General features: G+C 35.5%; 1 protein-coding gene across 2 annotated transcripts in view; it reads left to right on the top strand.

Annotated features, from left to right (window-relative positions):
• Nucleotides 1-25,300, top strand: part of LOC149069992 (uncharacterized) — a 210,982-nt gene that overhangs the window by 56,175 nt on the left and 129,507 nt on the right. The window contains exon 2 of one of the 2 annotated variants that reach the window (XM_089249854.1): nucleotides 17,252-17,314. The exons of the other annotated variant lie outside the window; for it this stretch is intronic. Coding sequence (XP_089105980.1) covers nucleotides 17,252-17,314 — 63 coding nt within the window. The remainder of the gene's footprint in view (nucleotides 1-17,251; nucleotides 17,315-25,300) is intronic. 2 annotated transcript variants of the gene reach the window in all.

Below are 25,300 nucleotides of genomic sequence, written 5' to 3'. Positions count from 1 at the left end.
CCGGAAATAACATAGACGTCAAAATTAAAAATTTAAAAAATCGTGGGAATTTTTCCCATCTCCGTTCTCATGTACATTTGATTTTTTACATCTTTTCCCGAAAGTAATCATTATTATACTTTCCATGTGCACTTAATGTGTTCAGATATTTATTGTAAAATATTCGTCACCTCATTCCTCCTCTGTGATTCAGCTGTGGCGACGTCTCGCCACAGACAGCAACAGACCTACAACGGTACAAATCTTCATTCGCTACACTTCACGCATAGCCTATGATGGCTGACGGCAGATCACCTAGCGCTACACACAACCAGTATTACACAATAACAAACTTCCCGTTGGGTTCACAACACGTGCACGCACATTCCAGCATGTACCAATTCGTTAGAGATTCCGCAGAGGAATGGTGGACGAGGTGCATGCGTGGTTTATCAGTAGTAGTTGTTGTTGTTGTGTCGGCGCTGCTGTAGCAGGGAGAGAAATAATGTCAAACGCTCTTACGTGTTTCCCGCCAGTTAGCTGCTTGTTGTCACTGTAATGTGGTCGTCAAGTTGAGTTTTCGTGTCGTCATTTTAATCTGTTCTTTCCGTTTTTTGAAAACTTCATTTTCTTTATTGTTATCCGATGAAACTCTTCTTTTAATCTTTACCACGGAAAACGTTAAAAACACCTACAACATGTTCTTTATGACGCTGATTTCTCATCTAGGGCTGTGATAAACCACTTAATGCGATCAATTTTCATGTTTAATGGTAACGTTACTACTTTTCGAAATGTTTCAACTTTTTGAACTTTTCAGTCATGCGAAATAAGAAAAAAGTTAATGTTTTATTTTTCAATTTTAACATCACATGACAAAATGCCAAATGAAGACAGACAGAAATTTTACCGTTGGATATACAGGCTCTGGATAGCTAATAGCACGCACCGAAAAGTACTGGTGAACCGTTGATCTTAGAGGCCCACTTTCAATTAGAAAAAATATCCAAATCACGTGTAGTACTCAGATTTGTGATTCATGTTGCAGAGCGTTGTGGGAGATTGAGAGGGACGTCTGGCTCTCGGAAAGGCTGTGATGTTGAGTCTCATTTTTCCGCTATAGCTCACCCAATTGGATAAAGGGCAGAAAATCACTTCATTGTGGTAGGCCTGAGCTATAGTCGGTTTCAGATAAGATAACATTCATGTTGCAAGGGGTTGTATATTAATTAAATTAAAAAAAAATTAACTGTTTATACGGACCCTCAGTGCTCAAAAACCCCTGTTAAAAAGTTGTTGTTCTGCCTCTCCTCAGGCTAAAAAAACCGAATACCACGTCTCTAAATGGTTAAATGGCCAACTTCTCGCTGAGATATTTGAATTCACAAACGGAGAAAAGTTGGGAAAACAACATAATTGCGGATATAACGCGTTTCACCTCCATTTATCGTGTTATTAATTCAAATACCTCAACGAATAATGCACTCAGAAGTGTGGTTTTTTTGGCCAGAGAAACAGGACAGCAACTTTGTTACTATATTTTTGAGCACAGGGTGTCCGTATGAGTTTTTTTTTAAATTTTAATAACTATACAACTCCTTGCGATATAAATGACGTATCTGTGGTCCACATGCCATTTGAATACTTTTTCTAATCGAAAGTATACCTCTAGGATCAACAGTTCGCCCACTAATTTGCGGTGCTTGCTGTTAGCTATGCACCCTGTACATCTGCAGTTTTTAGTATCAAATTAGCTAATTTCTGTTTAGCTTAAATTTGGTTTTTGGAATGGGAGTAATTTGACCTTTTTGATGACTGAGCGGTCGCGATTGGCGTGTCCCGCTTCAGTTTCATCGAAATATGGTCACCTTTGCATATCCATGATTTGTGAGACCAAATAACTTGGCAAACCATAAACGAAACTGTCATTTATCGCATAAATTTTTCCCTCATACTTAGGCTGACCATATTTCCTCGAGAGAAATACGGGACATTGGGATTCCAAATACGGGAAAATACGGGACATCGCCAATTATCGCCAAAAATGACGCCAAAACCGAACAAAGTCGCCAAATATTGTTGAAATAACGGAGAAATCACAATGGCGGGAAATGCAGCATTACTGCTAATTGCAGTGGATTAAAATGAATTCCACGAAAAAAAATTTTCACTAAGACAAATGTGGGAGATGCATATACTCATTTATAGTTGCAGTTATCATAATATAATTTATAAGTTGAAAATAATTTCAATCTTTGACTTCAATAAAGAATAAAAATTCAAGTAGGCTTCGTGCAAAATACGGGAAAAACCGGGACATTTTGCTAAAAAGTCGGGACAGCCAAAAAAACAGAAAATACCGGGCAAAATTTACCATATAAATTTTCTACCTTTTTCAGTCGCAAGTCATTGGGAAATAAGGCTTCAGGAACAGAAATTGTGTTTTACACGGTGTGCAAAAAACACGCATGTGCAAAAAAACATGGAGGAATCGTGAAAATCATGCCATTCTCTGTTCAATATCGCATGTTGAAGAACGCAGTGGACTAATGTGTTATTTGTAATTCCGAAAGCGCGTCACTAAAACTCTTCAGGTAAATCGTCTCGTGAAATTTTTATGGCTTTGTTTTCGTTAACGGCTTCCATCAAATCACATCGTCAACGTCTCTTCGATGTGCGACCAGATACACAGATTTAGTGAAACAAGAACCCTTGAGGGGATCGCGAGATAAGACTGAATCATAGATTTTTAGAGAATCGTCTGGGAAAATATTTACATAGGAAATCCAGAGCTATAACTCATTCGAAATTCGATTTTCGGTTGAGACGTCTGTGACCTTTCAGCCGTCAGAAATAAATCTGTTTTGATCCCATGTATCGCCTTTAGTCAACATGCTACAACATCCAATATGTGAATAGAAAAATAATTCCACATTCGCAAACATGATATGAACCCACATGAACTTCTAAGACGGCAACAACATCGCCAGTGGCAATGCTATTTTATATTCACGCAGAGCCATGGCTTTCTTTTATCGGAAAAGATATTCTCACGAAGGGGGGGATTTATTTTTTGGTACAGAAACAAAACAAAAAAATCGGTTGAAATTTTTGTTAATAGAGGGCGCTGCATGAAAAATTAACGATTAACAGCCGATTTCTGAATTTTCCTGTTTCCGATCCACTTATATAAGGTTTTCATTGTGATGGTTGAGATCGATAGAGAAAGTACTATTGGTGGAGTTTTTTTACTTCAGCTACGAGGCTGAAGCTTTACGAACGTTTCGGACACAGATTGTAGAAAGATCCAATCACTCCTGTCTTCTTTCGTGCAGCGCCTTGTATCGACGAAAATTTGAACTAAGTTTTCTTTTCTCTGTACCAAAAAAAAAAAATACATATATACAGTCAAACCTCGTTAGTGCGTCACCCGGTTAACACGTCACTACGCTTAACGGGTTACTTTTTGGAAGTTCCAATTGTCTTCGGGCAGGACTTGGCACAGTTATGGGTTACTCCGTTTAAGAAGTCACTCCACTTACTAAGTCATATGTTTGCTTTCCCAAGAGTGGCTCATTAACGAGGTTTGACTGTATATATATATCCCCCATCGTACTTTTTCCTAAACACCGCATTTAAATACAGGGTGGGCAAAAAATCCGTAGAAACTTTAAAAATGAATGAAAACCGGAAAAATAATATAAATAAAAAAACGGTTTGCAGGGTTAGCATCGCTAGGTCACGGGAATTTTTTTGACAGGAAAAAAAACCAACTCAAAACAGCCGATAGGTGGTGCTGGTACGAGCGGCTTCAATAGAAATATGCAAATGAGACAGACGGTTATAAAAACTTACGATCCTAATCCACAACGCGAGTTCGATACCCGGTTCGTCCTTGTTAGAAAACTTTCCTGACACAGGGTTACAACAAAAACGGCAACTTGACCGCAGAAAAAAATTGCTCCCCCCTCGAGGGATTAGCGCACCAACCTCTCGATGAGTATAAAAAACAAGCCTGCCGTTCGGAATCGGCAATAAATTGTAGGCCCCGGTCTAATTAGCCCTCGTGTGCAGAAAGTGGCCGTGGTGCGACAAAAATGATCAAATGATCCCAATCCACTACCAGTTCACCAATGTAAACCTTGTATGTGGACCTCCTGCATTCTGCCGTTGCTGGATTTATGACTCGCCTGCAATGTGTTATGCCCCGTTGTGGTGGTGGTCATGTGGAATACATACTGCTGCAATAAACGATTTGGAGGCATTCTGTTCGTTATTTGCGTATGTTTTTCTTTGACTCGTGGACGTCAGCGCCACCTACCGGCTGTTTATGAGTTATTTTTCCCGTCTCAATAAAAATTCCCGTGACCCAGCGATGCTAACCCTGCTCATCCCGTTTTTTATTTCGGTTATTTTTCCGATTTCTATGAATTTTTAAAGTTTCAACGCGGTCTTTTTGCTCACCCTGTACAGTCGAATCCCGGTATAACGAACTCCAAGAGACTGGAGAAATCCCTTCGTTATAACGAAATTTCGTTATAAAGCAATCCAAGTTTTATTCATTTTATTCCTATGTAAACTTATCTGGAGGATTAGAAACGTGTTTGTTATAAAACGGGATTTTCGCTATAACGGTATTCGTTAAAACGGGATTCGACTGTATAATACTTCTCCTTCAATTTTCATGAAATTTTAAACTATTTACGAATTTATGGGATACCCCGTAAACTTTGGATAATCTTGATAATCTCGGCACACAAGCATGCATTCCAAGCGCTAAATCCCTAAAAACTTCCCTCCTGTTTGTCATTCTGTTTTCCCTCGAGAGAGAAAATTCCATTCAACGCCCTTTTAAAAATTTTCAGTCAACGTAGAAATTTTCCATTTAAACATCATTCAAAATTTATTCTCTCTTAAAGGAATTTCGCAGAAAAGTCCATTTTTTTTTCTGAAATTCAACGCTAGATTGCTTTTTAAAAATTAAATACACACTTTTTTTCTATAATCGATGAATTTTCTTATACGTTTCATTTTAAATGAATATCTCTCTTAGTCTTATATCTGTGTATTTTTCTATGTGAATATTTGTTTCTTATACTTCGCATGAATATATATATATATTATTAAAATAAATGTTTGTTTGTATGTATGCCTCGTTTTCTACTTCATACGTATATGAATTCCATACATGTGTGTGTGTGTGTCTAAGCATGAATATTTTTCATGAATTTGCATGATATTTATTCTATCCATTGCTTCTCTGTCTCTTATCTCTCTTCTCATTAGCATGTTAAGTGTTGATCTATGAATTTGTTTTCCGTATATATATGTTTTAATTTTCTTCTCTAAATCGTTTCTCTATGAATATTTATTTCTTTTTTATTTGGAAATCAATAGGAACTCGGGGAAAATCCTTGTAGAAAATTGAAAAATCGAAATTATTATGCAAATTTGAAAAAAAAAAAAATTAAATCAGAAAAATTTACAATTTTTTAAGTATCAATTGAAGAATTATGAGAAAGGTATTATTTGAAAATTTTTATTCTAGCTAAAATTTCTGTTCAAAATATTAAAAATAAAATTTTTTTGTATAGAAATAAATTCGGTGCGTATTTTGGCGGTAATTTTTCGTTTCTGTTGTAATTTATTGAGATTAAAAAGTAAAGGTGAAAATTTGCCCATTCGTGCTCCTACCATGAGGGGGAACGATATGGCATCAGTAATTAAATCCAAAAGCCACATTGGTCTTTAATTCACAGAATATCGTCATTGAACACGGACAGACCGGACACACCCCGCTTCCCATATCTCAAGGAGATATCGAAGCGTTCCCGAAAGATGGGTGCATCCAAAATTTTATTAAATGAGTACATGTATATATCTATACAAAGTCCGACTACCAAGCGTATGAATCAACAAAATATGATGAATCGTGGGCTAAGAATACTAATGCTACTAAACCAGACATGCACCTCGTCCATATTATTCTGCGGAACTTCTAACGGATAGGTACATGTTGGAATGTGTCTGTACGTGTAGTGAACCTTCCGTGAAGTTTGTTCCCGTGTAATGCTTGTTATGTGTAGTGCTGTCATCTGCAATCAATGTTTTATAAACTGAGTTTTCTCTCAACTCATAGTGAAGTGAAGTGTTGTGAATGAATAAATACACCGTTGTAGGCCTGTCTAAGAATACTAAATATAGCCAACGGATACCCATGTTTTCCGATCTATACATGGTGTATTGTAAAGTCCTCATACACTCCCTTCAATATTTGAATCATTGATTTTAGAGAAGTGGTATTGATTAGGCAACTTATTCAAATAACGTGCCAATTTTAGGTATGTCATCTAATTTAGTAGGGATCGAAAAAATGCACCAAGAAACAAAATTTAATTTCGAGTATCTATACCATGGTTTCCCAACCTTTTTTGTCCCATCGCCCCCTTCTTCAAAAATGTTTTTCTCCCATCGCCCCCAATCTAACCCAAAGAGTTCTATGTTATACCCGTAGCTACTACCGCCAACCTCCCTGGAACATACCATCTCCCCCAGGGGGCGTTAACGCGCACGTTGGGAATCACTGATCCATACGGTCCTCCTGTCCTCTAATTTTCAATTGGAAAGTCGTTGCCTTGTCTTTACTTTACCAAAACAAACACTCACACAATCCATGTATCTTAGTGAAGTATTCGCCGACATATTGCTCATTGAATGCTAAAAGGGTATCTCTCAGAATTTAGAAAAAGTTTCATTAAACTAAACCCTTTAGGGTCTCCTACCCATAGATGAAAAACTATGCTACTACGATGTGTAAAAATATTACTAAAAAATTTATTTATTTCAAATTTGGTGCATTTCATATATTTGTATCTATAGGCTATCCTATGCTTGTATTAAGTTTCACATGTCTCTAAGTCTCTAATACTTAATGTTTTTTGCAAATTAAAAAAATACATTATATTAACACCTTGTGCGCATGATAAAATGGCATGACATCAATATAATTGAATAAAAATTGATTTAAAATAGAGAGAAAACTGTTCAGTTCATAAAAATGATTAAAAATATTAAGATTCGATTGACTTATTTATTCTTATTTAAAATTGAACTTTAAATTCAAAACTTCAAAAAAATAATTAAATTTTTTTATGTAACCCAAGTATTTATGAATGGATCTCAAATCTTTTCAATCGTTTTATGAGCACAAACTAAACACTTTTCTTTATTTTGAATCTTCTTTTCCCATACATACATTACATTATCAAATACCTCGATGTCATAAACTGAAGAGCCAAAAAAACTGGTACAGGCATGCGTATGCAAATAAAGAGATATGGAACCAATCAGAGTACGGCGCTGCGTTCGGCAAAGCCTATATAACACAACAAGTGTCTGGCAAAGTTGTTAGATCGGTTACTGCTGCTACAATGGCAGGTTATTGAGATTTAACTGAGTTTGAACGTGGTGTTATAGTCGGCGCACGAGAGATGGGACATAGCATCTCCGAGGTAGCGATGAAATTTGGATTTTCACGTACGACCATTTCACGAGTGTACCGTGAATATCGGGAATCGAGTAAAAAGTTAAATCTACGACATCGCCGCAGCCGGAAAAAGATCATGCAAGAACGGGACCAACGACGACTGACGAGAATCATTAAACGCGACAGACGTGCAACCCTTCCGCAAATTGCTGCAGATTTCAAAGCTGGGTCATCAACAAGTGTCAGCGTGCGAACCATTCAACGAAACATCATCGATATGGGCTTTCGGAGCCGAAGGCCCACTCGTGTACCCTTGATGACTGCACGACACAAAGCTTTACGCCTCGCCTGGGCCCAACAACATCGACATTGGAATGTTGAGGACTGGAAACACATTGCCTGGTGTGACGAGTCTCGGTTTCAATTGCTTCGAGCTGATGGACGTGTACGGGTATGGAGACAACCTCATGAATTCATGGACCCTACATGTCAACAGGGGACTGTTCAAGCTGGTGGATACTCTGCGATGGTATGGTTCGTGGGCAGTTGGCGTGATATGGGACCCCTGATACGTCTAGATACGACTCTGACAGGTGACAGGTACGTAAGCATCCTGTCTGATCACCTGCACCCATTCATGTTCATTGTGCATTCCGACGGACTTGGACAATTTCAGCTGGACAATGCGACACCCCACACGTCCAGAATTGCTACAAAGTGGCTCCAGGAACACTCTTCTGACTTTGGACACTTCCGCTGGCCACCAAAATCCCCAGACATGAACATTATTGCACATATCTGGGATGCCTTGCAACGTGCTGTTCAGAAGAGATCTACACCCCCTCTTACTCCTACGGATTTACGGACAGCCTTGCAGGATTCATGGTGTCAATTACCTCCAGCATTACTTCAGACATTAGTCGAGCCCATGCCACGTCGTGTTGCGGCACTTCGCGGGGGCCCTACACGATATTAGGCAGGTGAACCAGTTTTTTTGGCTCTTCAGTGTATTATTTTATCATTCGCGCAAGGTGCCAATAATGCATTCATTTTTTAACGTTTGCAAAAACTTGAGCATTGAGGATATATAAAATTTAATGCTGTCGAAGAATAGCACGTAGGATCAAATACAGTCGAATCCCGTTATAACGAACTCCAAGCGACCGGAGACACTTCGTTAAAACGAAACTTCGTAATAAAGGAATTCCAGGTTTTTGCATTGTTCCTATGGAAACTTACTTAAGGGGATTAGAAAAGTGTTCGTTAAAAAGAGATTTTCGCTATAACGGTATTCGTTAAAACGGGATTCAACTGTATACAGCGTGTCCTCTCTGTAAGTGCTAGCACCTCACGGCTTTTAGACCTCAGCACCCGTCCGTGGTAGAGGTATGATTCCAATTTAAAGAATGCTCACCAAATGTTTTGAGAGCGAAAATATAGTGTGTGTGTGTGTGTGTGTAACAAAATAAAATAAAAATCTAAATTCTTATACGGTTCCCCCGTGCTCTAACGTCCATTTAAATCAGAAAATCCGGTTTACCCTCATTTAACGTTGTTCTTTATGGAATTTCCATCGTTTTTCGAATTCGAGTAGCTCTGTGAATCACTTAGAATCTCACTTGGATCTCACATCTCACTTGGAAACATGGATTTTTTTTTGGCATCAGGGGGAGACAGGGCAAGAACGTTTTAATTTGAAGTTGGAGCACAGGTTGTGTGTTAAACACTGTATTTTTTCACTCTCAAAACTGGTGCAGGGTAATTTTTGAACGCATTTTTGAATGCGTTCATTTTAATCATTTTTTTTAAGTGGAACTATACCTCTGCAACAGACGGTTGATGAGATGAAGGCCGTGCTAGCACTTACACGACACCCTGTATATGTACCAAATTTGAAGTAAATCAGCGATTAAATAATATTTTTAATTACATTTCTGCTAGAGCATATTTTTTTCATCATGATTAAATGCAGGACGCCCCCCCCAAAGAATCTTTAGAATTTTCCCCCAAGTTTAAGGGGGGTATATAAATATATGCTGTTGTTGTGTCCCCCCATAATTTTAAGAGCTTTTTGAATTCAAATATCCCGGCTAATTTGTACTTGTAAACATAGAATATTCTTTGTTGGGTTCGATAAAGACAGGACAACGGCTTTTCAACTGGAAAATAGGGAACGAGAAAAAATTATATTCTGCATCCCCGTACATGTAAGACCTCCATTCTAACAATTGGCATATCTGAAACGGGAATGGTTTCTCTATTGGTTGAAAAGTTGAAGAGAATGTGTACGGACTTTCCTATGCCAGCCCCATTTACCGCGAAATTAAACTCCGCAGTAACATTCCAAACCCGAAAATCCCATTGGTTTTCAACCCTCGATCGGTGCATGCAGTAGTCTATTCTGTAACCTGAAACGCGTCGAGTAGGCGAGTGCTGTTTCATTCGATTTGAATTGGAAATATAATGTCAAAGGGAATTCTCATGAACGAAAGACTCTGTGACTCAGAATGAACGCACACAGTATGTACATTACAGATCGTCATAATCAGTGCGCTTTCGGGGTCGGAATGAGTTTGTATGCGTCGGATACAAAACTATACGAGGTCTTTGAGAGAACAACTAGTATTTCGTTTCGTATTTAAGCTCGTTTTGTACACACATAGTGAAGTTCCCAGAGATTTAGTCCCCCATCCCTCACTCACTCATGTATATTTTAAATGAAGGATGAGTACAGAGTACCGAAATGGGGACGAGGAGATATTATCTGCGTTCTATTCCGGCATGTTCATGACAATGTGTGTGTGTGTGCATTGTCTGGTCATGTGGACATTCTCATCGGAGTTAATTATGCACGGGCTTATTAAACAATTAATTTAGGTCTGGAACTATCACGCTATTATACTCTGTAGAAGTTACTATTATTATTAATAAGTTCGGACAGTGTCTGAATTTTATCATTTTCGACGCACTACGGACATTTTCTGCACACGAGGGCTAATTAGACAGGGACCTACAATTTATTGCCGATTCCGAAGGGTAGTTTTTTTTTCTTTATACTCACCGAGAGATTGGTGCGCTAACCCCTCGGTGTGGGACTTCAATGTGGTAGCAATTTATTTTTTCTGCGGTGATGTCGACGTTTCTGTTGTACCCCTGTGTTAGGGAAGTATCCCACAAGGACGAACTGGCTATCGAACTCACGACACTGTTGACATCCTTTAGTACTTAAGGCGAGTATCTTATCGACCTGGGCGCTACCACGCCCGATGATGCCTAAACGTGTAACATTTGAAAAGTTCAAAAAGGAGCAAACATCTGTAGATTTCAAATTTCCGGGAGATATCTTCTCAAAACATCTAACAGCACTTGAAGATTTGTGCTGTTGTTTTCTTAAGTGAGATTTATTTTACCGTAATTTCCGGTAAATTAGACACATCCATAAACATGTCCGGAGGAACCGCGCAACGTCGCTCAAGTTGCACGTAATTTTCATTCAAGAACCGAGAAAATTGAGTGAAACTCATTTACCTTCTGTTACCTTCTCTGAGAAATTTATAATTTCACTCATTAAATATTGGGCATTGTTCCGGAGAGTAAAATTTCTCATAAGAATTCATTAGAGTGCCTCGAAGTTAGAATCTCAGAAAAATTATGGTAGGCTGTATCGAGACAAGGCCTCAAGTTTTTGACGTGAATACGTTAATTGTTAAGGCATTAGCGACTTTGAATATTTTTCAGAACCCCCACACAGAGGTGGTCTCTCTGGCCCCTCAAATCGTTTTTGATGTTTCAAAAACAATTTATCAGTCATATCTTACGTAATTTTGGGGAAAACCCAAAAATATCGCACTTTTCGGGCCATAATTTTTTTTATATGCTCCTTATTGGCTTTTATTTCACTACATTTTTGGCGAACTTTCCAAGAAGAATCCAACGACGCCTCACATAACATGATAGTAGGCCGGGGTTCCAAGCTATACCGATTTCCGACGAGTGACACGATAATTTTCCTGTCTCATGTTTGCGATACTATCGTGTTATCGTTATATCGAGATTACTCTTAATATCACTAGAAAATTTGAATCTTTATCTTTCCAATGAGATATTCAACATTGTCTTTTGCATGTGTATCCCGAACTTTGAATTTATAGATATTTTCGTGACACTTAAAAATCGTAATTACAGTGAGACCTCCATATAACGACACTCTGCGGAGCAGGAAAAAAAATATCGTTGTAGAAAGATTATCATTATGCCGAGAGATAGCATTATTATCAGTTGTGCCGCCAAGTTTATGCTGCTATTGGCATCTCTTCTGAGAATTGGCATTGTTATTATATATATACACCATAAAATATATGCCTTCATAAATATTTATTCGTTATAAAAGATTCTAATTGATTAGTTGATTGATAAAATCCATTTAGTTGTTGCACGCTGTAAGTCGGTTACTGTGCAGCACCTTTGTTGTACTGCACAGATATTTGCTTCGCGGCATCTTCATTAACACTTTCGAAAAGTAGACGGTGAAAAATATCAATATTATTAAAAAATCCAGGAAAGAACAGAAACTGGTGAGGAATTCGAAAATATATTGAACGTGATTTTGAGCGAAATATAAAAAATATCATTGTAACAGAGAGTATCAAAATCTCCTAAAAAATTATCGTTATAGAGGGATTTATCGTAGTGAAGGATATCGTTGTATCGAGAAGAGTTATTAGAGAAGTTAACATTAGAATGTAGAAATTCCAAACAAAATTTTTGAAAACAAAAATATCGTTGTAGAGGGATTTGTCATACAGAGTATCTCTGTAACGAGGTTTCACTGTATTTATAGGGCACATTCATGTCAAAAACTGTTATTATATAGACATGCTGGGTGCTTCCAGTTACATAAGAGCTAAAATTTAACTTTAAAAACTATATAAGCCGCGGGTTTAAGTACGGAAAATTACGGTAATATTTATATACACACTACTGTTTGTGTGGTTAAGGTCTGTATAAGAGAATGCGGGGGCAATTTTACTGCAAGTGTTGCTTGCCTGTTTGGATTCACGTGGTAAAATATTTATGAGTTGAATATGTGAAGAAAATGTTTTTGTTTTGTATCATACCAGCTGCTTGTTACCACATGAATTTATGGTAGGATGTGTGTGTGAGAAAGTTTATTTTCAATGTTTTGTTATACTAATCAGCATCGATGCAATCGCTGTATGGAATATCCTCCGATCTTCCTTTAAACATAATGAATTGAACCGGATTGGATTGGATTTCAAATTTATTGGCGCAAGGACCAATTTGGTCAAACTGCGTCATAACAATCGATCATGTCAGAAAAATAAAAACTATGTATTATAAAAAGCAACGTGAAATGTGAAACAATGACATGAATTGTAAAAAAACTATAATTTGTTATTAATACCAATGACTTTAATGAATTTAAAAATGCGAGATGCATCGCAATGGTCAGATAAAATGTCACGAAGTGGAAGATGACTTTGACCAAAAGCGGTCGTAAAATGATGACGATGATGTGAAAAAGTAAAAGCATGAGCAAGGGTCAATGGACTTTGACAATGAGGGCACTCTCCCGTAATAACAAATACGATTATGAATTGAACCTAAAAACCTTCAATATAATCCTCATTAATCAAACGTAACTATATCCTATATTATACAGGGTGTCCTGTAAGTGCAAATGCGGCTTTTATCTCATAAACCGTCCGTCGTAGACGTGCACACAGTTTGAATTTAAAAAATGCTCAAAAGGCGTTCGAAAACTACCCTGTGCCAGTTTTGAGAGTGAAGATACAGTGTGCAACAAAATAAAGAAATCTTAATTTTTATATGGTACCTCTCCTCCCATCCTCTAACTTTCAATTAGACAGCTGCTGACCTATCTCTCCTGAGGAAATAAAAAAAAAATCCCGTTTCTAAGTGCAATATTCGCTGACATATTCGAATTCAAAAGTCGGATAAAAGTTGCGGAAGGACAGCATAAATGAGGGAAAGCAGCGCTGTCCGTTAGTTTTTGCTGTTCTTCCATAACTACTTTTCTCTGATTTTTTACATTCAAATATCTTAGCGAATATTACACTTAGACACATGGAATTTTTTCTGTTGGCCTCAGGAGATACAGGACAATAACTTTCTAACCGGAAGTAATAGGACAAGGGTACCGTATAAAAATTTAGATTTTTTTTTAAATTTTGTTACACACTGTATTTGACGCTCAAAACTGGTACCGGATAATTTTTTAACACGTTTTGAGCATTTTTTTACCTCTACGACGGACGATTAATGAGATAAAGGCCTCACTGGCACTTACAGGACATCCTATGTACACGGGGATAGTACATTCAATTTTTATGGTGCAACATGATTGAATCAGACAATATTGATCCATCAACAAATTGTGTGATTCTAATAAAACTAGGTACTAAAAAAATTTATCTCGTATTCTTAATAACTTAGGTCTTGAGGAATTTTTGAGGTCGTGTTAAATAATTTCTCGTGCACGCTGGGATAGATCGGGGGCGCTCTCAACCCTCTACCCAGAACATATATTAAACCCCTATCGGGAGACATTTGTTTCACTTCCAAATTCCTCAATTTTTCGTGTTATATATTATATATTTTTTTACCATTTAAAGAAGTGCGAAGAAGGGTGGGACAGGGGTGCATCCATGACTTACCATTTAAAAGAATAATTAATTAGAAAGAATAATTTTAATTTTACTGAATACAGTCAAATCCCGTTATAACAAACTCCAAGAGACCGGAGAAATCATTTCGTTATGACGGAATTTCGTTATAAAGGAATTCTAGTTTTTTGCATTATTGCTATGTAAACTGATCTAGGGGATTAGAAAAGTGTTCGTTAAAACGAGATTTTCGCTATAACGGTATTCGTTAGAACGGGATTCTACTCGATATTGGTCATATTGTTTGGGGAGGGGGCGGGAAACTTCCACCATCCATATCTGACACTAATCTCAATGGAATTAGTTACACTCCGGACATAATGAAGACAAAATATGGATTATTTAATTTCAAGATCTTTTTTACCTACTTGTTCCCCTTTTCCCCTTTCTCTTCTTCAACGAACTAATCAAAGATCGAATATGTTATATTGCATGCTTCAGTTGCACACATTTGGCCCTCACAAAACCAATTCTCTCAGGAACAGTGATGTTTGAAGAACAATATCGAGGTGGCAACTAGTGATCGCACTCATATATTGGCAGGCAAAAACTACTTTTGTGAGAAATTCACTTCCACGCAAGGGAGTGTTTAATATGGAATAGATTGGAAGTAAAGGAAGAGCTAAGCACAGTTTCAAACCACCACGAATAAATTGGATGTCCCTGATCTAGACGTAAAGGAACTATGATGAAATCACGAACCGATCGATAATACATCGTAGCGCTTGAATGGTCTCAGCTGACCAATCAAAGATAGCCTTGGTAGAAATAGACCAGTTTGTAATACATATTTAGATATCTGTAAAGATTAAACGCTCTTCTATGAGACGTGATTATTCCAGTAACCGCTGTCAACGTTTCACTACGATGTTTCGGATTTAAATGATATAATATAGTGTTGGGACTATACGAGAAATGAAAATTTTGAGAAAAGTTGTATTTTTAGTGTTTGAAGTATGTGAATATATAATCATTCGTTATCAAATCTCATGCAAAACTTTCTCTTACGGAAGTGCGAGAAACAGAACAACAATCGTTGATTTAACGTTTTTATTCGTCAAAATATGAACAACGTCCATAGAAAAAACTCACTGAATCTACATTTTCACTTTCGAGATCCGAATAACGTTGGATATTATTGACTGGAAAGATCTTTGGTTTGCAGGCTTGAATGCTCATTTTTTTTTTCATGAATTTGCAATGAATTTTGCAGATATATCTTCTTTATCTCTTTCTCCGATGTTTTTACTCCTACTTCACATTGTTGATTTTCAAATATGGCTCTTTAATTATGGGAAAAAACAGCTACGGCAGCTGAGAAAATACACGGACATCTTAAAAATTCTTACATTATCCCTCGTTGTCAAAAAGGAAGAGCAAAAATATTTACAAAATAAAAAGACCTAACATTGTGTTCTTGTTGGCTGCTCCCTTGTAGTTTCTATTGGTTCATCTGGATCTTGTGACGTGTTTGGAGGTGTAGTTCTTGTGAAAATATACCCTAGAACTAAAATTGTACTAAAGCGATGGAATTTATGGCGTGGAATTGATGTCTAATCATGTTTTTTTTCCGTGGGTACATCGATTTCATCGCCACGGCGCAATATGATTACGCCGGTAAATATCCGAACAAATTGCGAATGTTTGCATACTTATCTCGCACGCAGTTCGAATGTATCATTTCAATATTCATAGAGGGCGGTTGTCCAAAAATTTGGACCGGATTGTATTAAAATTTTCAAGTAAAATTTCTTTTAGTCTTCAGAAAAGACGAATGGGTCTAGGGAAAAAGTTGTAGGATCGAAAGTTTTGTTATAAGGATTACAAAATCTCCGAAGGGCTGAATTCTCATTAAGGACGCGCAGGTAGTAGTATCGCCCCAGACTCTGATGGATGCCATCTTGTGAAATTCCAACACATATACCAGAACATGATTACACGTTGCACACCCGCAGCAACGTATAATTCACAAATAAAAATTTCATTCACTAGTAATCAAATCTTTAGGAATTCAAAGAGTTGAATGTCAGGATTTTAGTGAAAAAAAGTTTTACTCACATCTACACACCATTTATAAATCTTAAAAATTAACTGTTAATTAATTAATTATAATTATTGGTTACAACTATAAATTATGATTATAAATTGCAGTTATATAAATTATGATTATAAATTGCAATTATATAAATTATGATTATAAATTGCAATTATATAAATTATAAACAACAATCATCATAAATTATAAATACAAATTATAATTAATTATAATTATTTCTTTCAAATTAAATTCTAAAAATATTGATTTCTATTCCGACTTCTCAGAAATAAAAAAAAACATCAGATAAGACGCAGCAGATATAATCAGAACTAAGAAATTAACGTTTTTTAACGCATAATCCGGAGCTAAAAATCACAAACAAAATCCATTCATAATTTCTCAAATTTGAATTTTTCACAAATGTTAATTTTTGAAAAATCAAAAATACACGTAAATTACGATTTCAAAACAAATTCAATTCAAAATTTCATTCATTTCAAAAAACCAATATAATTCAAAAAAATCCACTAATTCATTTCGAAAACAAATTAATCTATATATAAACAATTTAAAAATATAAATAATATTACTAATATTTGTTTTTTCACAGCCAATTTTTTCTTTCCACTCAAATATCTAAGGCCCATTCACACGAAGCTATTTCCCGAACACCCAATCAATTAATCAATACTATTGGCGAAAAGAAAATTTTTTTAAATTATAATTACATGAAAAAAGTTCATCGCGTGAATGGGTCTTTACCATGTATGGAAAAAATATGTTTCTGATCACTTTTTTTGAAGAATGCTTGACATTTACTTTCTGTTTTTCCTCCTAAAATCCTCCATTTGGTTTTTCTCAATTTATATTGATATGTATTTTGTTTTTTTTTTAATGCCAAAAATAAAAGCATTTATTATTTTTTTATTTTGTTTTAAATTGTCCTGTAAATTTTGTTTTGTTGTCTCTCATCCGGTCCATGGTAGTGACATATTTTTTGTGTTTTTTCTCTCCATTTATATATTTCGTAACCCAATGTAGACGGTGGAACTTTTTCCCGTATGTTGTTGGACCGGAACACCTCCTGCCCCTCGACGTCCACAGGTAACCGTTTACCCCCGTTATTTTTTAGTTGTTTTAATTATGCAAAAAAAAAAAAAAAAAAAAATTATTGTGATGAATTTTGATTTGCTTCACATTTTGTTTAGAAAATACGTGTAATTTGCATGAAGATAGATTTTGTTTTTTACAAATGCGAGAAAGTTATTCCTATGTGATTTATGCTTGTGCATGGCCTATATATGATTGATTATTTTTCATCAGCATGAATATTTAGCTATATGCAGTGATTATTATGTGAAATGTTCAATAACTATTTGATTATGTGTTTTTAGGATTCCGTGTAAATTTTTTTTTATGCATTAATGAAATTCCATGATGTGAACATATTGAGTGTGTTGTCATGCAAATATAAACGATCTTATATTCGAGATTTTCGTCGTATTTTTACGATAATCTTTAATATGTCAGAATTGAATAGTGATGAATAGCAGTCGTAAATAATTTGGGTAATGCTGTGTGTACGGGATCTCTAGAAAATTAATATTATTATTCGAGGATCCCACATGGTAGAAAGGTTGTCTTTTGGAGAGTTTTTACGTTATTTCGTCCGATGGTGAAACTCTAGTTCATGAATAATATTGTCCATATTTTTTATTTTAAAATCATAAATTGATGAAGTTTCTCACGATTAGATTATTTAATGTGATTAAAATATTCCACTTAAACTCAATTTTTCACGCTGCAAGTACTTCCTAGAAATGCGTAAGAGGCTGGCGTACCTCTAGATACACGAAAGCCTTGATACAGCTGGAACAGTAATTAACAATACTGTAGTGATTCTCAAACTTTCGTCACCCCCGGCTCCCTTGCACTTAGTCATTGTTCATTTGTGCCTCCCCCCAGAATAGTTTAATAGATATCGTGTATTCATGAAAGAACCACTTCTAAGCATATTCTCTGTTATACGCATGGATTACTCCAGCTCGCTGCGACGCCCCTGACAGAGGTTGGCGGTGACCCTAAGAACTCTGGCGCACACTTTGAGAAACACTGCAATAGCGGGTCTACGAATCTCCATTGCCCAACAAGAAGTCACCGAGAAATTCACTATTTATGTCCGAATTTTGTGCCAAAACATAGCCGTTCACTATACAGTCACTGTTAATTTTCGCTACGGCACAACAAAGAAAGAGCATTCTTGGTTCCTTCGGATATTGACCAAGAGGTCTTCATGTGAATGTGATAATTTGACAACACTGCCCTCGAAATGCAAGGGAGCTGTGAGTAGCCCTAGAACTCCGTACGTACCCCGTAAAAATTCTTAGGAGTGTCTTGCTCTTCAGATATGTGCAAGATACGCTCGTACTTCCGTAAATTCATATACTGTATTTACATATCTCACCAAAACCAATGTTTTCAACTTTTCATTGAATTGCTCATTTTTTTCTGCCATGACTAATTATTTTCCATATTCCCATTAATGTCCCCCATGGCGTGCCCGTTTCGTACTACGTACAAAAACAGCTGGCGTAATTTAAAACATCCCTGAAGGTCCATCTCCCTCTATATGGCCAATTTTTTTTTTCACATCCAGAATTTCCTCAAATTATTTGACGTCCATCCAAGCGCGATTTTTCCATAGAAATAATTTTAGCCATCTTGAAAAAAAAATTAATGCCCTTTAAAATGAAATCTATAGACTTAATCCCAATAAGAAAGAAACGTATTTAAGGATGGATTTTTTTCCTCTCTAACTCCAGAAGGTAATTAAAGCAACATTCATTACAGTTCGGACAAGAAGAAAAAAAAATAGAGAATAAGAGGAAATATTTATTTTAATCTACTTGGTGAATGCAGTTTACATTGGACGAGAACGAATCGTTTCGATCCTTAGGAGGAGAAAAAATAAATGAAACATAGACATTTTCTCGATTTATTCCAAGATGGCACTGCCAAAAGGATAAAATAAATAAATAAAAAGTACTTCTTTCCCCTTGTACAAATAAAAGACTGCGGAGAGTCTCCATGTTTGTTTTTCGGAGGACATATGAATAAGATGTTCGACAACATCCCTTAAGGCATAAATAACGTCTTCTTTCTCAAGAAAACCTCCACACACTCTCTGCGCATATCTCTCTCTCTATATCTCTCACAAAAGAGTTAAATAATCCATCAAAAATGCATTAAATACATTTTTCTTTTCACATAAACTCTATTCAAAATGATGCATCAGTAAACAAATGTCACTGATATATCACGCGTACATTTACCATCCCAACTGATAATGAACGATTTATGGTGAAAGATATCTATTTTACATAGATATGAATACAACATTATGCTTATGACATTTGGAAAATAATAATAATAATAATGAAGAGTTAAATTTTCTAATATGGTTTTGAATTTTTCGATTAAAGATGAGAAATGTAAAAAAAAATTTAAAAAAATGATCATTTATGAATATTCATACATTTATTTTGAATAGTTAAATATGTATGGAATATATATAGAGGGTGTTTATGTTACACATATATACAGGGTGTTTAATCAAAAGTGTCCGGGTGGAATAGAAATTTTACTCTTCATTTCAAAATTCAAGTAAAATATGAGAAATTTACAGAAAAAAAGAGATATTTTTAGTGTTGGTTGACCCTTCTAAAATTTGTTTTGAAATTTTATGTGATTCCCAATCGAAAATTTTTTCGAAATTTGCGCCTCTTTTTATTGCACCAAGAAAAAAACCTTATTCCATAACAATTGAATAAAAATTCACTGAGATATGCGTAATTGAAATTCTTAATTCATTACCCTTCTCACAAGCGAACTGTCCCGAATTATTTCCAGGATCAGAAAAACGCAAAAATCTAGAATTTATATCACCGATATCACGAAGAATTTTTATTCAACTTTCAGGGGGCGTAAATTTGCACTGAACGAATTAAATGAAGGAAAATTCTTCGCCGTGATATCGATAATTTAAATTAAATTGATTTTTCTCCACTTTTCAACCTCTCTAAATGTTTCAGGACTTCGGGGAAAGTGGTGAAATTCAACAATTTCAAAGTACTGATTACTCAGTGAATGGTTACAGAATGAATTTCTGCTGAAAGGACGAAATGAATGAAAATTCGCTTTCCTTTTCACAGCTACGATAAACTTCTCTCAATATTTTGGGTCTGAAAAGTAACAAAAATCTAGAATTTGAACCACAGATACATAATGAATTTTATTACGAAATTATTAAAAATTCACCATGCTATCTATATCTGTGGTTGAATTTTTTTTTCTTTGCCACGTTCTTGCAGCATATACAGGGTGGGAAAAAGTCCGTAGAGAGAGAAACTTTAAAAATGAATAAAAACCGGAAAAAAAACCGAAATAAAAAAACGATTTGCAGGGTTAGCATCGTTACGTCAATTTTTTTGACTGGAAAAAAAACTCAAAAACAGCCAATAGGTGGAGCTGATTCAAGCGACTTCGGTGGAAATATGCAAATGAGATGGTTATAAGATTTTGTGCTCCTAATCCAAAACGAGTTCATTATTGTAAATCGTGTATGTGAACAAGGATGCTGAGTGCGAAGGATAAAGCTCTGTTGGTGAAGGCAATGTGTTATCCCCTGTGTAATAAACGATTTGGAGGCATTCTGTTCGTTATTTGCGTATCGTTTCTTTCACTTGTGTGCGTCAGCGTCACCTATTGGCTGGTTTGTTTTTTTTTGGTTTCTTTCCTGTCTTGAAAAAATACCCATGACCTAGCGATGCTAACCCTGCAAATCGTTTTTTGTTTCGGTTTTTATGAATTTTTAAAGTTTTCACGGACTTTTTGCCCACCCGGTATAACATTCAAAATATTCCAGAACTTTGAAAGTTGACTAAAATCGAGATTTCTAATCACCATTATCTCAGTGAGTTATTGTTCTATTTCACGAGATGAATATCGACTGAATGAATGAAGAATCGCCGAGATATCGGTATTGAAATTTTTGTAGTCAAGATAAGTTACAAGCCAAGATAACTCTCCTAACATTTCAGGATTTCAGTGGAAGGCATAAATAAGTAATTACACAATTACTGATATCTCGGTGAATTTTCATTCAATTGCAAGAGTAAATTTCTATCAATGTGACAGAGACGTTAACAAATTTTACCCATACGGATTCATATATACGGATGGATTCACGCATATGAAAATTACCGATAATTCATGATTGAAAACCTTGTACGATAATTTTTATATTTTATTTAAAAATCCTTTTTCGGAAATTCACCCATCACAACTTCCCATTTTTCTACATGAATTCTAAAATCAATCTAAATTTTTTTAAATTCTTTTATCAATTTTCGCTGGAGCACTTTACATATCAATACAAATTTCTTGAAATTAAATTTAATTTATGAAAGTAATATCTGCAGTAGATGGTGCTTGTGTCCTAGAACGACAAAGAAAATATCTTCATTATTTAATAGTATTTATTCCAGTCTTGAAATGACACTATCGCAGGAAGAAAAAAAATATATATATTTTCTGATGAGGTAAAAATTGCGTTTTGTCGAGTTTAACGCGCCATTACATTAGAAACATTAGAGCGAGCCCTAAATTGCCTCCTCTTTCTCCTCTCTCTTTCACATGGAAAAACAATTAAAAGCCTTCGGTATTTGTTGCTGTGAGGAAAGAGTTTTGAAGAGAAGCTCTCTCTCTCTCTCTGGTACTAATGGCATTTCGCTCTTGTGGCTCGTTAACTAGAAACTTCGGATGGTTTTTGTTTTTCCTATGTTATGAAAAACACATTTCTGTTCCCTTCCATGGCTTTGATATACACGCTTTCTTCTCCCATATTTTTTAAAAAATATATATATTCTCATAATTAATGCGTTGCCATTTTTGTTCTCGGTGATTCGATGACTTCCAGTTCAGGAGAGCCGAAACTTTGTTTTTTTTCTCAAGCCCTTCTCTGGTAATATCCAATGATCTTGGTGGTTTGTGATGATACTGCGCATGTGATTTTGATACACCTTCCTTACGGAAATCTTTGAACAAGTACACTAATATTTATTTTATACGTACTGGCTGAAAATAGTTCTATTGCACCTTCTGAAAATCTTCAGCAGGATGATCTGGTGTTATATTTCTGTTTTTCTGGACTAATGTCAGTAATATAACGAAGTCTGTAGGGTATTTTATCTTGATCAGTTTCTGTATTTACTCATCAATCGTCATTGTTTTGCTTTCTAAATGATGCCATGTTGCAGAATCCCGATATAAAAATACGGGGTGGCCTCATAGATTCATAAGTAGTTTAAAAATTCATAAAAATTGAAGGAATTAGTCTATGGCAGTCTTCCAACCTTTATATATCGCGGATCCCCTATAGTGAACGTAAATATTCTGCAGACCCCTGTAGCATTAGAAGGTCGATTTCGATGCCACCTTCCCCATAAAATTCCACTTGTATTGTTTTTTTTATAATTTACATATCCAGAGCTTCCAACTTCCCTGATTTAGCCCTTCAGAGTGTCGGGTTTCACGATAATCACAGAGCTACTAGATTGTTAGTTCATATTGCCGATTTTCAATTATTGCCGTCAATTTAAAAATAATAAAGACTTGAAAACGGGGTAGAAAAGAAATATCGAGTTCGCTGACCTTTGCTATTACTGTTTTTATTTTTAGCAAGCGACCCTTGTCCCCCATTACATGAAAAAAGTCTTGTGACATCGCACCTCCTAGACCCCAGGCACTGTAGCCTGTATGAGAAATGGCCAAAGCCATCTAAATCTATAAACGTAAGCAAGCATTGCGGCAAGTTCATGTTGAGAGAACGTGTTTATATATAGTTAGTCTATAGGTATTATACATGTTTAGTCTATGATGGGTTATTCAATCACTAAATTTTCTCTATGTATTCATATTTCAGCGGAAATTACAAAAAGCAATCTGAATCAATACACCGAAAAATACGGGACATCACCCGTAGTGGGAAAAATTCTTAATTTATTGCTAAAATATATCGATGGGCGGGAAATTGGCTTCCACAAATCTCGGTCAATTGTATTGATCTCCGAAGAAAAATTTTCAACTTATAAAAATGTTCAGTAAACATCAGAAATTCATCGAAGCACCGTGTTGAAAAAACTAGACATTTCATTAGAATAGTCAGACACCAAATGATAACGAAAAATTAGGCGATGTTTCGTAAAATATGGGTTATATGTTCATCTTATGTAATACTTGTTATTTTGATTCTTATTTATGCCCATAAAAAAAATTTTAAGCGTGTGTTTGCCGGATTTCTGTAAAAACGTTACAGGATTTTACACCTTCTTATAAGGTTGGCAGGTCTGCACATCATACAAAATTGAATGAATGACAATTTCACAGCACAAAATGTATCATTCATGCAATGGCAGTAAACGAAAAACTTATCGCACGGACCCCCGGGAAACCGTGGACGACATGTTGAAAAACACATGAAAAAACACTTCGGTTCTTCCTTGATCCATCAACTATATTACTGAAAACATTGACGAAAATCCGGCGAAAAATAAATGTTGAGATATTGCATAGCCTCATACAATTAATATCATGGAAAATGCCTACTTAATTTGTATTAAAGGCGATTTAACAAAGTGTTAGATTATGTAAATTTTTGTTTTCTGGCCAGACGTATCAAAGGGCTCGATTTTACACCCTTCAAACTTTTAAACAGTATAAACATTAACAAAAGTTAGGTATAGAAAAAAAACTATGAAATTACGTTTTACAGTTTACTGGTTTTAATTGGAAGCTAGTTATCTGATCTCGAAAAATATGCAAGAAATGCTTCCAATTTGAATCCTAAAATGTTAAAGCATTAATGATTCTATCAAAAATGACCAAATTGACATTATGCGAATATCAAGCATGAACAGAAAGCGCATGTTTCGGCGTTTCCGTGTTTAATACGTGAGTAATCACATCATAAAGACGCATGTAGTAAACGGAAACTGCTCGTTGGGTAAATGTTTTCGGCGTTTAATCATGCACCAGTGTAGTATGCCATTTTTTTTGGATAATACAATTGGAATCGCTCATTTCATGCATTATCGTTTGCTTTATATGACCCGGAAGTTGGTATTATGTCAGTCATATTTTTCACGAACATGAGGACATGATTTGTCCTAAGATGGACACAAGTGACGCGTTAAAGTATTAGCAGCATATTTGTGTATGTTCTTAAATGAAGGTACTTCAGGGAAAACAACACACAATAACTAGTATCAATTCTTGTTTTTATATTCTATTTATAATTTATCTCCGGTAGAGGGCACTGTTTGACGATAAATAATTAAGTTTCCTGCATTTAATCTCCCATATGCAAATTCAGGAATGACAGGTGTTGAGTGTCGTGTTTTTCTGGGAAAATATTCCGATTTCTATACCCGTATCCATAAACTATAAATGTTTAAAAAATCATTATATAAAGTGATTTTTTTTTACATTTATATCTATATTCCAAACTTACAAAAGAAATAAGCAGATAATACACAGTAGTATTTAATATGAAATAAAAAACTTTTTAACGTATAATCCGTGGATTAAACACAATAAAATATGTCTGTCTTTGTTACGACTGCGGTCTCGCACATGACGAGCGTATCTATATATTCAGAGATTGCAAATATGATATTTTCAAGCATTCTGAGCATTTCATTAGAGTAAAAACTCATATCAAATGAGAAATCGTGAATAGTAAATTTCAAGAAAAATGCTGTAAAAATTGCTGTTTCTTATTACATAGATCTCTAAATCAAGAAACTGCTAGAATCCATTCAAGATTCACTTGTATTCAGGGGTGTAAGTAGGATCGACCTTCGGAAGGGGGCAAAAAAATTTCTTCCAGAGAAATTTTGAGTTGCCACCCTTCAAAAAGTAACATAAATTGGTTAATATAGCATGTAAAGGTAGGTTATTTCGATATATCAATTTTTTCACCTAAATATTACATTATTTTCTAATTTTTGGTCGGTTGTGGGGTTGGCATAG

The sequence above is a fragment of the Pholcus phalangioides genome, unplaced genomic scaffold, assembly GCF_987345545.1.
Source record: "Pholcus phalangioides strain wild (caught in Gottingen) unplaced genomic scaffold, Ppha-v1.0 ptg000022l_1, whole genome shotgun sequence".
NCBI classification, from domain to species: domain Eukaryota; kingdom Metazoa; phylum Arthropoda; class Arachnida; order Araneae; family Pholcidae; genus Pholcus; species Pholcus phalangioides.
This window is presented reverse-complemented; position numbering and strand designations above follow the sequence as displayed.